Source organism: Enhydra lutris, unplaced genomic scaffold (assembly GCF_002288905.1).
Source record: "Enhydra lutris kenyoni isolate GAN:26980312 unplaced genomic scaffold, ASM228890v2 scaffoldscaffold7, whole genome shotgun sequence".
Classification (NCBI taxonomy): Eukaryota; Metazoa; Chordata; class Mammalia; order Carnivora; family Mustelidae; genus Enhydra; species Enhydra lutris.
Genome location: NW_019154091.1, coordinates 25,272,439 through 25,286,277, shown reverse-complemented (window position 1 = coordinate 25,286,277; position 13,839 = coordinate 25,272,439). Strand labels below are relative to the sequence as shown.

Sequence of the window (13,839 nt, the reverse complement as noted above, 5' to 3'; positions counted from 1 at the left end):
TATATGTTTTAACAGGATTGTTCTGGCTGCTATGTTGAGAATGGACTAAAGGGACAAGAGTATAATCAGTTAGGAAGTTACTGTAATACTCTAGGGGAGAGTTGAAGGGAAACTTGGACCAGGTGGTAGCAGTAAGGGTGAGAGGAAGTAGGTGAGTTCTAAATATATTTTGAAAGTAAAGCCAACAGGATTTCAAAACAGAACAAGTATGAAGTTTTGCTGTTGTTGTTGTATTTTTTTTTTTAAAGGATAAATGATAGAAGAGTTGCAGTCTGAGTATCTGGAAGAATGGAACTCTCACTGTCTAAGATGGAAAAGACAGTGAGAAGGGTTAGTTTACAGAAAGAAACAGAAGTGCTAAGTTTGAGACAGGTTAAGTTTGAAATATCGTTAGCCATCCAACTCAAAACATCAAGTAGGCAACTAGACATACAAACCTGTATAGAGAAAGGTTCAGGTTGGTAAGAAACAGTATAAATTATAGTATGTGTGACGGGTAGGGTGTAAGACCTGAATGGCTAATCACAGGAGACTAAAAATGCAACAGAAAAAAAGAACAGGCACCAGAAATCATACATTATAATGGAACAACAGAACTAAGAATTAAGCTGAAACACTCTAAATGAAAGTGGAAATAAAATTTAAAAAAAAAATACGCAAGACTTCAGAAACCTTCCCCAGAATGTTGCAGATACAGAGGCATTAAACTGTAATACAAATGAAATTACCCTCCCAGAATTGCCTGTAAGTAATGCCAATGGGAAATGGGATATAAGTAATTGAAGATATATATTAATTTTACCAAGTAACTTATAACACTTGTATGCATGGCTAAATTGCATACTACGCTTCTTACTTTCACTGCTTTTAGGACCTGGGCCTAATTTGTACAGCTCCATGTTGTATAACACATGAATAAAGACAATGTGAAATTATTGATGTGGGAACACTCTACGCAAGTATCTTGTAAAGTTTAAAAAGTAAAAAGCTAGCCACCCTTCTTGGCTTTTGTTAGAGAACCAAAATATTACGTGAAACTCAAAGAATCCCAGAACTTTTCCTCAGCTTGTTCAAAAAAAGACCATTAAAGATATGACAGAAACATTTTCTCTAACTGAATAACACCATATTTGTCATTATACCTTCAACAATGTCCACACAGTCATTTCAACAGTTTCTTTCTCCTATACACAGATTCTCTGTTTTGGCACAAAGTATGGGGTGAAAGTGATAAAATAATAGTAACATGCCTAGAATTGTTCTATTTATTATTAATTAGTATGCTAACAACTATTTTAACTAAAAGCATGAAATACAGCCATTACCTAAATCTTTACTGAATTTCATTGACAAACCTCAGAGAAAGAGCATTATGCAAAAATGGGATTTTACTTAATGTACTTCTAAATACTTGCCACACCATCTATAATTAGCATAAAACTTTCAGAAGTATAAATGAATAGGCAGAAGTTCATAATCACACCCTTCATCCTGGGAAAACCTTTAGTCCTAAGCAATTCAGGACAGATGGCCACTTTATAATACAGAAACAATACTATAAGAACTATTAAGCCTGATTCCATTGCCTTAAGCACAGCACCTCCCCCTTAACATACATATGGATTTGACTTAAGCCATCTTTTGAGCTTAAGCCAAAGCACAGCTTTGCTACAACTTGAAAATAAAGTTTCCAAAAAAAAAAAAAAAAAAGTTTCAAGCAAGTTGCTCCTCTTCCCCCAACATAGTTAATCAAGTTGTGTTCATAGAAGCAATCCTTCTGCAGCTGGCTCTCAGAAGCCACAATTTGAAAGGAGGATTATATAAAACACCCCAAGAGTGCTCTATTTAGTGTTATCTTTGGCCCTTGAAGTAAGAGTCTTCAGTGAGAGATCTAAAACACAGCAGAGATTTGTTTGTTCTTCCTACAGGAGTCCTCTTTCTACACTCAACTTAACTTTTTATATTCTTGCAATCAACTGCGAAACACACATTGTGTACATTTTATCCCTGGGTTTTATAGGAGATATTTTACAGAAATATTTTTCTAGGAACTAGAGCTTATCACTGTTAGATAGAGATTATTAATTGGCCTGCCAGGCAGTTATTTTAAAATAACCTAATCAGACTTTTGATTCAGCAAATGCACTTCTACGAATGTACACTAAAGTGATCACCCAAAAAATTTAAAAAGATGTGTCCACAGATATTTATCACATCACTCAGAGTAATCTAAAAGAGTATTCTATTATTAAATAATACATCCATACAATGAAATACTATGTAGCCATTGAAGTTTTTTTTCCCACTGACTGAACATCATTCATTACGTGCTGACTTTTAAAATAGGTTAAAAAAAAGTTTCTATGACTCCACTTTTATAAAATTTCATATGTAAGACATATACATATGAAGAAATTTAGTAAAGAGGCCACCAAAATACTAAAAGTGGTTGCCTCTAGAAGGTAGAACTTCATTTATTATATTCTTCTGTATTGTTTAAATATGCCCCCATTGGTATGCATTATTTTTACAGTTAAAATTAAAAAAAAATTAAATCCATTCACATTTTGGAAAAAATGAAAACATTTTTAAAGTGATCTTTTCAATCTACATGAACTACTTAGTGTAATGACATATAATCTATGATAAAATACAGTGAAAAATATATTTTAAGAATCCAACTTGAAATCCTCAAAAAATAAAAAAATGTTAACATTTCAAACATAGCACCATATATTACTCACTGTCTCTTGAACTTCAGCAACTTCTGAATATGGCAAGATCTAAAAAAAAAACAAATTTTCTCAGGAGTGATTTAATGTCAAATACTTGAATCTGAATTTAGAAAGCACCCAGTGTATAAATGAATTGAGTGGTGCATTAATCTTTTTAGAAGTAGCCCCCCACCCCCCCAAAAAAAGTGCAACAATATGATTACACTGGAAACCAAATCCTTTTAAAAACAACAACAAAAAACTCTGAGGCTTTGGGAAATTCCAGTCAATTTGCCAATCTGTGAAGTCCTCTCTGGTATGCTCTGGGGCTTTTTCACAGTTTTTATCCTCCCTGCATGTATTTAATTCTATCAGCCTTTTCCCCATGTAAACTTTCTCCACTTTTGGTTTCTAAAGTACTCTACTCCTCTGCCTTCCCTTCTCCTGTTTTCCTGACTCTACTCTTCTCATTCAGTAAGTCAGTGGCCATAACCAGTGCTCAGTCCTCAACTGTTTGTTGTTTTTTTCCTCTATCTACTCCTTTTCTGCAGATTGTATTCATGCTCAAGGTGTATTTATCACCTTTATTCAGAAGACTTCCAAGTCCTACCCCATCTCTAAAACTTCACTCCAAAACATTGCTACCTGTATGTTCAGACATTAGCGCAAATTAACTTCTGGTTCTAAAATCTATAAACAAAGGAAGGGCTCTAAAACCAGGAAAGTGGTTTTAGAAAGCATCTTTAAGTCAAAAATAGCACTCAGTAGTTTCTCTCCGAAACCAGCTTCCATGGCAATTTGCCCAAGTCTTTCAATGGTAGCATCTTTCTCTCACTCAGACCAAAACCCTTAAATCATCTGAGACTCTTTCCCCCCAACATCTCATGAAGTCATTAAGTTCTGATGATATTTACCGAGACAATGTCTACTTCACGTCTAGTATTTTCCTTCAATTCTCATTAATACTATTACCTAGGCCAGACCCACATCTTCATTTCTCATATTCCCTTTCAATAAATGTCCCTGCATTACATTTCACCTCACTCATTCATTTACTCTGCTAGGTACTAGAATTCAAAAACACAATAAAGACATGGTTCCTACTGCCAACAAGATGACCATATATTGAAGACTGTATGTACTGTAATAGCAATTTATGTGACATTGAGGTAAGTTATCTTGTTCAACCAATATTACTCCTCCTTTGAGCTAGCACCATCATTACCAAGTTATTCAACTCTGAGATTTTCTTCTCAGTGAATACATAATTATAAACGTTACAACTTTCCAGAATCATTGTGAGGCTTAACAACAGTTTACATGAGTGGTACAGTTTACATAAGTGTACTTTGTAGATTTTTTTAAAAAGCAGTATGCAGACATAGGTAGGATTACTTAGGAGTGCACAAATAACAAAGACTAAGAAAAAACCAAGAACTTCATTTAGCAAATAAATTCTATAAACTATCACATTAGCCATGTTACTCCTCCATTTAAAAACATTTGATAGTACCCATTCTTATTTTTAGAAAATAAGTGCGAAACCTGATACTGAAATTGTCTACAGCATGGACCAATTATTCATGCCACAGGGTGTTCTGATCTCCCATAAGATAGCTTTGCAATTTACCTAAATTCTCTGTCTAGTAAAATTGATTATGCTCAGAGTGATTTGCAATTCTCTCCCTTTCTTTTTGCTTCCCTGTTCAATAGCTTGAAAGTTCCCTGACCTTGAAGACTCAGCTCAAATTGCCAATTCTGCTATCACAGTTCAAGATAAAACTCTGCCTCCCTAATATCAGTTCTTCATCAACATAATTAGTTGTCTCATAGTATTTTCTCTATTGCTACCATAAATAAGAAAAAAATGAATTTTCATTTGACTTTTCCCTAATATTATAATGGTCTAGTACTTTGCTACCAAATAGAACTTTCTTCAATGAGGGAAATAGTTTATATCTACAATATCCAGTAGAGTAGCTACTAACTACATGTAGCTGTTAAATTCTTGAAATGTGGCTACTGAAAACTGAGGCGCTGAATTTATTTAATTTAAACATAAGTGGCTATCCTATTAGACATTTCAAGTCTAACCAATCTTACCATTCCCAGCTAAACCTCATTGATCACTCTTTAGGACTAGCCATCACGGATCATTCCTTTTCTCAAACTCTCTCCCCTTCCCCAGTTTCCAAGCTATTTTCTCTCTTTTTTCTTCTTCCCTCTTGTTGCTTGGCTCCCTTTCCCTTCTGCCCCTGCCCTCCAGGTTGTATCTTAGAATCTCTTTTGTTTCCATTCAACATCCTTTCCCCAGATGATTCCATTGACTTAATTTTTAAATGGGGTCTATTCACCAACAACTCCTCAAATTAGTTTCCCTCCTAAACCTCTCCTGAGTTCCTGCTCCTTAAAGCCTTCCCAGTCACCATCCTGCTGCACTCATTCTTCTTATCTCAGATAAAGTATCACATCCTCCGTGAGGGATTTCCTGACCTCCCACACCAGGCAAAACAAAGGGATACTATATCTGTGTTGTCACTGCACCCTTCTATCAGGTAGAACTGCAGGGGAGAGCCCACAGAGTTCCATGTGCTCCTAGAGACAGTGCCACTGCAGCACACCACCATTTTCCTGACTAAGGAGGTGAAAGACACCTAATTCCCCTTCCCCACAAACCTCAACACTTACAGCGGAAGCACCACAGCCTGCCTAATAGACCTGCAAGCTCCACAATGGCAATTATCCTTTAGGACTCTGTTCAAAAGTAACGTCATCAAGGGCACCTGAGTGACTCAGTCAGTTAAGCATCTGACCTTTGATTTCAGCTCAGGTCATCTCAGGGTCCTGAGATGGAGCGCCATGGGGGGTTAAGATTCTCTTAAGATTCTGCTTAAGATTCTCTCTTTCTCTCTCTCTCAGTGCCTGGGTGGCTCGGTTGGTTAAGTGTCTGCCTTGGGCTAAGGTCATGATCTCAGGGTCCTAGGAGTTACATGTTGGTCTCCCTGCAGCAGGGAGTCTGCTTCTCCCTCTCCCTCTACACTCCTGCTCATGCTCTCTCTCTCTCTCTTTCTCTCTCTCCAATAAATGAAATCTTAAAAAAAAAAAAAAAAATTTTGTCTCTCCCTCTGACCCACCCCCACTCTTAAAAAAAAAAATTAACTTCATCAGAAGACTTCTACAGTATTCTCAGAAAATAGCAACACCCATCCCCTAGATTCTCTATCCATCTTACCCTGCTTTATTTTTCATCACAACAATCACCACTTAACAGTATATATTTATGTATTTTTTTTCCTTCCTCCACTAGAATGTTAGCTCTACTGAAGTAGGAACTTAAGTTTGTTTTGGTCACTGTTGTATCCCTTAAGACTAGAACAGAGCCCGGCACTTGGGAGGCAATCAACAAATACTGAATGACAAATGCATGAATGAAAAAAAAAAGGTTTAGTCATTATTATAACTCTAATACCTAGCAAAGAATTTCTTAAATGTAGTTTGCTGAGTTCCTGTTTATGAAATGAATTGGTTTAAATTCTCTAGCAGCAAAAGAAGTCTTATTCATCTCTGTATTTTCCAAACCTTAACATTCTGCGTGTTTCACATAGATACACAAAGAACTAATATGGACTTGAATTCTGAAATCTGAGTTCTAAGCCTCGCTCTCTCAATATTCCCTGGGTAAACCTGAATAAATATCTCGAATTCAGCTTTTTTATTTGCTCACAAGATCTGTTAAAGTCCTAAAATTCTGTTATAATAACAATTCAACATAGAAAATTACCTCAAAACCTGAGAACATCTTAAGCTGTAATGTAAAGCATATTCATATTTTCTTCCACTTTTAGTCTTTGGCTATCATATGCCCAAAGTCCTTTGTTAGGAATTCCATTATTTCTCTTAAATAATTCTGTCCTTTATAAATAACAGTTACAGATTCACCACCTGTCTTTGGTAATGAAGCATAAGTTCTATTTCTTCTGGTAATGGTGGTCTCTTGTTACGATGAAAGCAACCTCCTTCATCAAGGACTTCATACACAAGGAAAGTTCAAAACTAACTTTGTCAGTTGTAACTAATGTCATGCATCTGGTGAGACTGCTGGTGAAGTCTGTGGTTATGAAACAAGAATTAAATCTTGGGGGCGCCTGGGTGGCTCAGTGGGTTAAGCCGCTGCCTTCGGCTCAGGTCATGATCTCAGAGTCCTGGGATCGAGCCCCGCATCGGGCTCTCTGCTCAGCAGGGAGCCTGTTTCCTCCTCTCTCTCTGCCTGCTTCTCTGTCTACTTGTGATCCCTCTCTGTCGAATAAATAAATAAAATCTTAAAAAAAAAAAAAAGAATTAAATCTTGGCCTTTGACCTCATTAACATTCTCCCCTATATTTGACCTAACCATCCTTTGTCACCTGATAAGCATAAAGAAACCATGTAATCACATCACAATCATGCCAGGGATGACAATAAGCTTGTATACAAAAATATTTCAGTGTATGATGCTTAATCTTATGACCTACTTAACTCTGATTTTCAGTCTCAAGTAAGAGTTATGTTACTTGGAATTTTATTCTGGCCAATTCCTTACACAGATACATACACCCACATTCTATATTAAATCATGACCAGGATCTGAATTAAGACATAAGGGCTGTATAACAAATAGCTTCTTTCCTTCTAGAGTTCAATTTCTAACAAATCACTGATTAGCATATCATGTTGTTCAGTATCAAGCCAGAGGAAAAAGACTGCTAATATTGGAAACATCAACTTCCATGACTCATAATATCTGTTGGGTCCCCCAATAATGGGTCAATGGTCAAAGGAGCGAGACTGATACAAAGCGAAGGTCAAGCAAAGCTTTATTTTGCGCCAAGCATCAAGAATCAAACCGACCGGCAAACAGACCAGTCCGGGCCGCCCCTTACCTGCCTCACAGACTAACTTATAGAGCAAAGGCCATGTGGTTGAGCCTGGCCAAACAAAGGTGGTGAATGAGATTGTAACGCACAGAGAAAGCTGCACAGTCATGCTAGGTCGCACACAGGTGGCCAACTGAATTACAATTCACCCCATAGTAGCTATCTGAACTAGCCTATCACCTTAGTCGGAATTGGCACCCAAAAGGCGGGGCCCACACTCCTTGGTAGCCAGGGAGACAGTATGCGAGCTTTACTGATTGGATGTCTCCACCTGACCTGACTCATCCCTGGACTCATCCCTGCATTCATGCGTTATCTCCACCTGACCTGACCCACCCTTGTATTTGGGCTCTGCACCTGGGACTGGTTTACCGACTTTCTTTTAATTAAGTTCCCCTGGGGGGGGGGGCAGGGTCAATTTAAGTTTTACTGCATAGACAACAAAATGGCTGTTTAACCGGGGTGGGGCCGCTCTGGCTGAATAGGCCCTTAGATATCTACCACACAGAAAAATGCATTTAACAACTGTTCTTCAATTGTATACTGCCTAAATGCCAAAATATTCCCTCCAGATAGAAAAATCAAAATTAGTTATAGAATGGCCAAAAATTAGCAAGACAGGAAACAACATGTGTTGGAGGGGATGTGGAGAAAGGGGAACCCTCTTACACTGTTGGCGGGAATGCAAGTTGGTGCAGCCACTTTGGAGAACAGTGTGGAGATTCTTCAAGAAATTAAAAATAGAGCTTCCCTATGACCCTGCAATTGCACTACTGGGTATTTACCCCAAAGATACAGATGTAGTGAAAAGAAGGGCCATCTGTACCCCGATGTTTATAGCAGCAGTGGCCACGGTCGCCAAACTGTGGAAAGAACCAAGATGACCTTCAACGGACGAATGGATAAGGAAGATGTGGTCCATATACACTATGGAGTATTATGCCTCCATCAGAAAGGATGAATACCCAACGTTTGTAGCAACATGGACGGGACTGGAAGAGATTATGCTGAGTGAAATAAGTCAAGCAGAGAGAGTCAATTATCATATGGTTTCATTTATTTGTGGAGCCTAACAAATAGCATGGAGGACAAGGGGAGTTAGAGAGGAGAAGGGAGTTGGGGGAAATTGGAAGGGGAGGTGAACCATGAGAGACTATGGACTCTGAAAAACAATCTGAGGGGTTTGAAGCAGCGGGGGGTGGGAGATTGGGAGAACCAGGTGGTGGGTATTGGAGAGGGCACGGATTGCATGAAGCCCTGGGTGTGGTGCAAAAACAAGGAATACTGTTATGCTGAAAAAAAAAATAATAAAATAAAAAAAATTAGTTATAGGAGAACAAAGCTTTGAGTTAAATAAAATAGATCATGTATCACATACTTTTTCAAGTACACATTATACTAGGTAATGCACACAAAAATTTTAAAAGGCTGTGCCTGACATAGATCAATTTATGATAAAAACATTAGCCTTTACATTCAATGACAAGAATAACAAAATCAGAGTACATGTATTTAAATCCTAACATGACCCACTGATTAGCTATGTGATCTTAGAAAAAATTACTAACTCCCTCAGAGTCTCAGTTTCTTCATCTTTAAAAACAGAGTAAACGTCTACCCCACAGTACTACGGAAATTAAATGAGAAAGTATGTGAGACACCAAGCTGAGATCAGGACACATAGTTAAGTATGCAAAAATACATTTGTTTGTTTGTTCTCCATACTAATAAATTAACCCAAATATGGAATGTGCAAATTCTAAAAATCTAGGGAAAAAAAGCAAAATCCAAAAGGGACATATTTTCTATTCAGCTACTATTACCCTATAGGTTTTAAATGCCTTCTACCTAGATTACACAACTGCATGCTAACTTATTCCCTGGGCTAATCACCTCTATTTTTATAGTTCTCAACTTTGGCCAAAAATCAACTGGGAGACTTTTAAAAAGTACTAATGTCTGCATCTCACTCTCTGAGACTCTAATTCAAATGAACAGGGGTGCAACATGGGCACTGGGATTTTTCAAGACACCTCAGAGATAGCTCTATAATGTTTAGCTGGTTGTCCCTGCAATATCCCATAATTTTGCAAGATGATTTTCCCAAGTCACAATTCTAAACAGGTTTTGCTCCAAAAAACAAGAACAAAAAAATTCAATAGTCTGACATTACCTTAAAAACAAAAATTTCAAACTATAGAAACTGTATTCAAGGATCTGTATATTCTGATTCTAACTTGGTTGAGATGCAGTATAGGAAAATAATTAAAGCTTGGCTTATGGAGCCAAATGTATCTCAGTTCTGCCACTTACTAGTTGTATGACCCTGGGCAACTTACTTATTTCTGTGTTATCTTCTATTAAATGAGGTATTAAATTAATATCCGCATTAAATGAGGGTAATAATGCTATCTCATAAGGTTATTAGAAAATTACGTAAGTTTACTTGAAAAGCACTAGGAATAGCTTCTGGCACAGAACAGAAATTTAACAAATGTTAGTTGCTATTAATTTCTTATAGTTTTATTTTCTTGGGGTGAGGGGAGACTTTTTATTTATATATTTGAGAGAGAGCGCACAAGCAGAGAGAAGAGGCAGAGGGAGAGGCAGAGGGAGCCCAAGGCAAGACTCAATCCCAGGACCCTGGCTGGGTTCATGACCTGAGCCAAAGGCAGACACTTAACTGACTGAGTCACCCAGGCTAATGTATCTCTAACGTGCTAAAATTCTAATCCTTCACAGGCTAATCTGAGGTTTGATAGGATACATTTTATTTTCTAAAAAAAAATACAAGAAGAAATTTAAGTAAGAGTTAAATGTAGAAGGGCACCTGAGTGGCTCAGTCTGTTAAGAGATTGTCTTCTGCTCAGGTCATGATCCTGGGGTCCTGGGATAGAGCCCTACATGGGGCCTCCCTGCTCAGTTGGGGAGTTGGTTTCTCCTTCTACCCTTCCCACTGCTCAAGCACTCGCACGTGCACTTGCTCTCTCAAATAAATAAAATCTTCAGGAAAAAAAAAGGTTAAATGTAGAGCAGTGGCTTTAATGATATTCTGCTTACAGAAGCACCCACATGTCTTAAAACAGGAGAAACACCAAGTAAAAATGTTCATAAAAAATCTTCAATCCATACTTTTAAAAACTGAATGATTGCATTATTTATGGATATTAAAAGAAATAACAAAATTTGAAACCTGTTTCTCCTCAAGTCTAGTCTAGCAAAACAAATAGCTCTCTATTGGATAATCTATTTACTTGCAAGTTAAGTGCTTAATAGTTCTACTTTTGTTTTTTAAACTATGGGCATGTCACAGCAGCCAAAGGTCTTAATAGGAATGAACTGTTAAAAACAATGCTGCTGTTCTTTTGATTTTTTTAGTCCCCTCTCACTTACCACCACAGCTATTCTACATACAGAGAACACAAAGCCAAAAAGAAAGTAACCAGCTTCTTTTACAAATGGGAGCTGAGTTATTTACTAGTGAAATAACTAATACTCTCCCTGAACCTATCTTTAAAGATGGATGTATGGCAGGCAACCTTAGACCAGAACGAGTATAGTACGACAGATGGAGAAAAAGCCTGAGGATAGGAGGGAGGGTTGGAAGTCCTCTTTCTGTGCCTTTTCTTGGCAATACTGGACAGATCACTGCCCACCCTGTCCTCAGTACCAGGGTAGAACATGATGTAATACCAACTAGAAACATTAAACACCATTCTAAACACTTTGTTTTTAAACTGTAGGTGGCTCAGTGGGTTAAGGATCTGACTCTTCATCTCAGCTCAGGTCTTGATCTAAGTCGTGAGTTCAAGTCCCACACTAGGCTCCACTACTTAAAAATAAATAGAATAGAACAGAACTGTGCATATGTCCAGCTGCAGTATTGCAGGAAAGGAGGTTGACCACTATCTCTCACTGCTCTTTTCCCCAAATGAGCTAAGTGATAACAACTAGAGAGGCAGCTTGTGACTATGAGCTATGCTCAGAGCAAATACACAGAAAAATTCCCTAAGAAACAGAAATATTGGTGCGAGGGCAAGTAGAAAATGATGAAGCAATGATTTTAAGAGATTCTTCTACTCTACAACATATATTCCCTAGATCAGCTGAAAGAGCCCCTAGGCTCTTTCTCTTCTATCTAGGACAGTATCAATCAGAGAAAGCAATGATTATTCCCAAGAGAATATTATTCCAAAGGAAGTATAAACTCATAAACAAAAATAATTAATATCCTAAGGAGTCCAAATGCTATGAAAGAAAAACTCAAGAGTCTCAGCTGGAGAACTAATTAGTGAACCAAACCCATCAAAAACTTAAAATAATGATAATAAATATGCTCAAAAAGATAAGAGAGGATATTGTAAAAATGAATTATAACCAAACATTCACAGAAAAGCAGCTAGTAATAATGAGTATAAAAATATTATGATGAAAAAAAATATTATGATGAAACAAGGTATATAGCAGGATTGACAAGCAAAACAAATATAATAAATAAATTAGTGAGCAGGAAGAGTGATGAAGGAATTCAATAAGGAGGCATAATGAAAAGAAAAGAAGGAAAACATGAGAGATAAAAAACAGAAACAAAAGTGCCACATTCCCCAAAGAGGAGACCCCTTAAATAGGGCACAATGTATTCCAAAAAGTAACAAAATAATAAATCTTAAATGATTTTGAAAATTATAAAAAAATAGATTAATTTCTGAAAAAACATAAAACACTATAACCATTCCATCAACTTTCACCTGCAGGCATACATACACAGAACAATAGTCCTAACTGTATAAGGACTGGAAAGAAATAAAATATTATTTGCAGATGAATCAGACAAAACATTAAAACTCTTAAAGACAAAATAGGTAAGCATTCAACCAGTATCTGTAAATGTCAAAATGAAAACAAACAAAACAAAACAAAAACTGCTTGAAAGATAGAGATCATAGTGCTAGCACTAAATTACAATTTTTTAATAGTTAAATTTTATCATGATCATCACTCCCTCATTCCTGAAGACCCTGTCATTTCTTCTTTCTACCCTGCCCCCACCCCCATCACCTTCTGGATCCCTCTTTTCATATCAGGTAGCTATAAGTTATTCTTCTTTAAAGTGTTAATTACTAAAGGCTTGAGGAATTTTCAAACTTTTGGGGTCCAGATCCCTTCACTGTCCCAGAAATTACTGAAGACTGCAAAGAACTGTTCTTTACTGTGGATTATACCTACTGCTATTTGCCCTATTATAAATTAAAAATGAGAAACTCACTATTTCAGCCACATAATCAAAATCAACATCAAAAATGACAAGTCAGATTGACAGTATATACACTCGGCAATGATGTGATGAAATGGCATTTTACTTTTGTGGTCTCTTCCCCAAAACCCATAAGGACCAGAGAAAAACAGACAAATCTCAATTGAAGGACACTGTGCAAAATATCTAACCAGTACTTCTCAAAATTATCAAGGCCATCAAAAACAAGGAAATCACAGTCAAGAGGACCCTAAGGAAACATGACTACTAAATGTAATGTGCTATTCTAGATAGGATCTTGGAACAGAAAAGGACAACAGGTAAAAACTAAGGAAATCTGAATTGAGTATGGACTTTAGTTAATAATGTTATCAACCTAGACTCATTAATTATATCAAATGTACCATAAATGTGTTAATAATAAGGGAATTTGAGTAAAAAGTATATGGGAACTCTAGAATTTTTTTCTATGCCTAAAACTATTCTAAAAAATAGAGTTTGTTTAAATAAAAAAGCATTGCTTAGTAAAAAACTGAACTAAGGAAACTTGAAAACACAAGAATACACTAGCACACACTCCATTAGCCAGTAGATTGATGACATCAGCACCTCAGGTAGTCTCTGGAATAGTGCACCGTACACTCATGAGAGAATGAGAAAAGAGGCAAACAACATCGAATACCATTTACTGAAGAAGCTTTCCAAGCATAATGGAAATACCAAAGATTTCTGGCTTAGAATTCTGCCGATGTACTGTGTAAATCACTGGTTATTTTTCTTTTTCAAAGCTAACTCTTGTGCAACTGGGTGGCTCAGTCAATTAAGCATCTGCCTTCAGCTCAGGTCATGATATCAGGGTCCTGGCATCGAGTCTCAAGTCAGGCTCCCTGCTGCTTTTCCCTCTCCCTAGGCTACTCCCCCTGCTCATGCTCTCTTTCTCTCAAATAAAATATCAATT

The 13,839-nt window shown here is 37.0% G+C and overlaps 1 protein-coding gene across 7 annotated transcripts in view; it reads right to left on the bottom strand.

Annotated features, from left to right (window-relative positions):
* The window catches only part of LOC111142002 (oxysterol binding protein like 8), a 159,825-nt gene that overhangs the window by 92,821 nt on the left and 53,165 nt on the right, over positions 1-13,839 (bottom strand). For 3 of the 7 annotated variants that reach the window (XM_022494921.1, XM_022494922.1, XM_022494926.1), the window contains one exon: positions 2,745-2,783. The exons of 3 other annotated variants lie outside the window; for them this stretch is intronic. In XM_022494921.1, the coding sequence (XP_022350629.1) occupies positions 2,745-2,783 (39 nt within the window). Of the gene's footprint in view, positions 1-2,744; positions 2,784-13,839 lie in introns of those variants that run through there. One more of the 7 variants, XM_022494928.1, reaches the window with a different exon arrangement.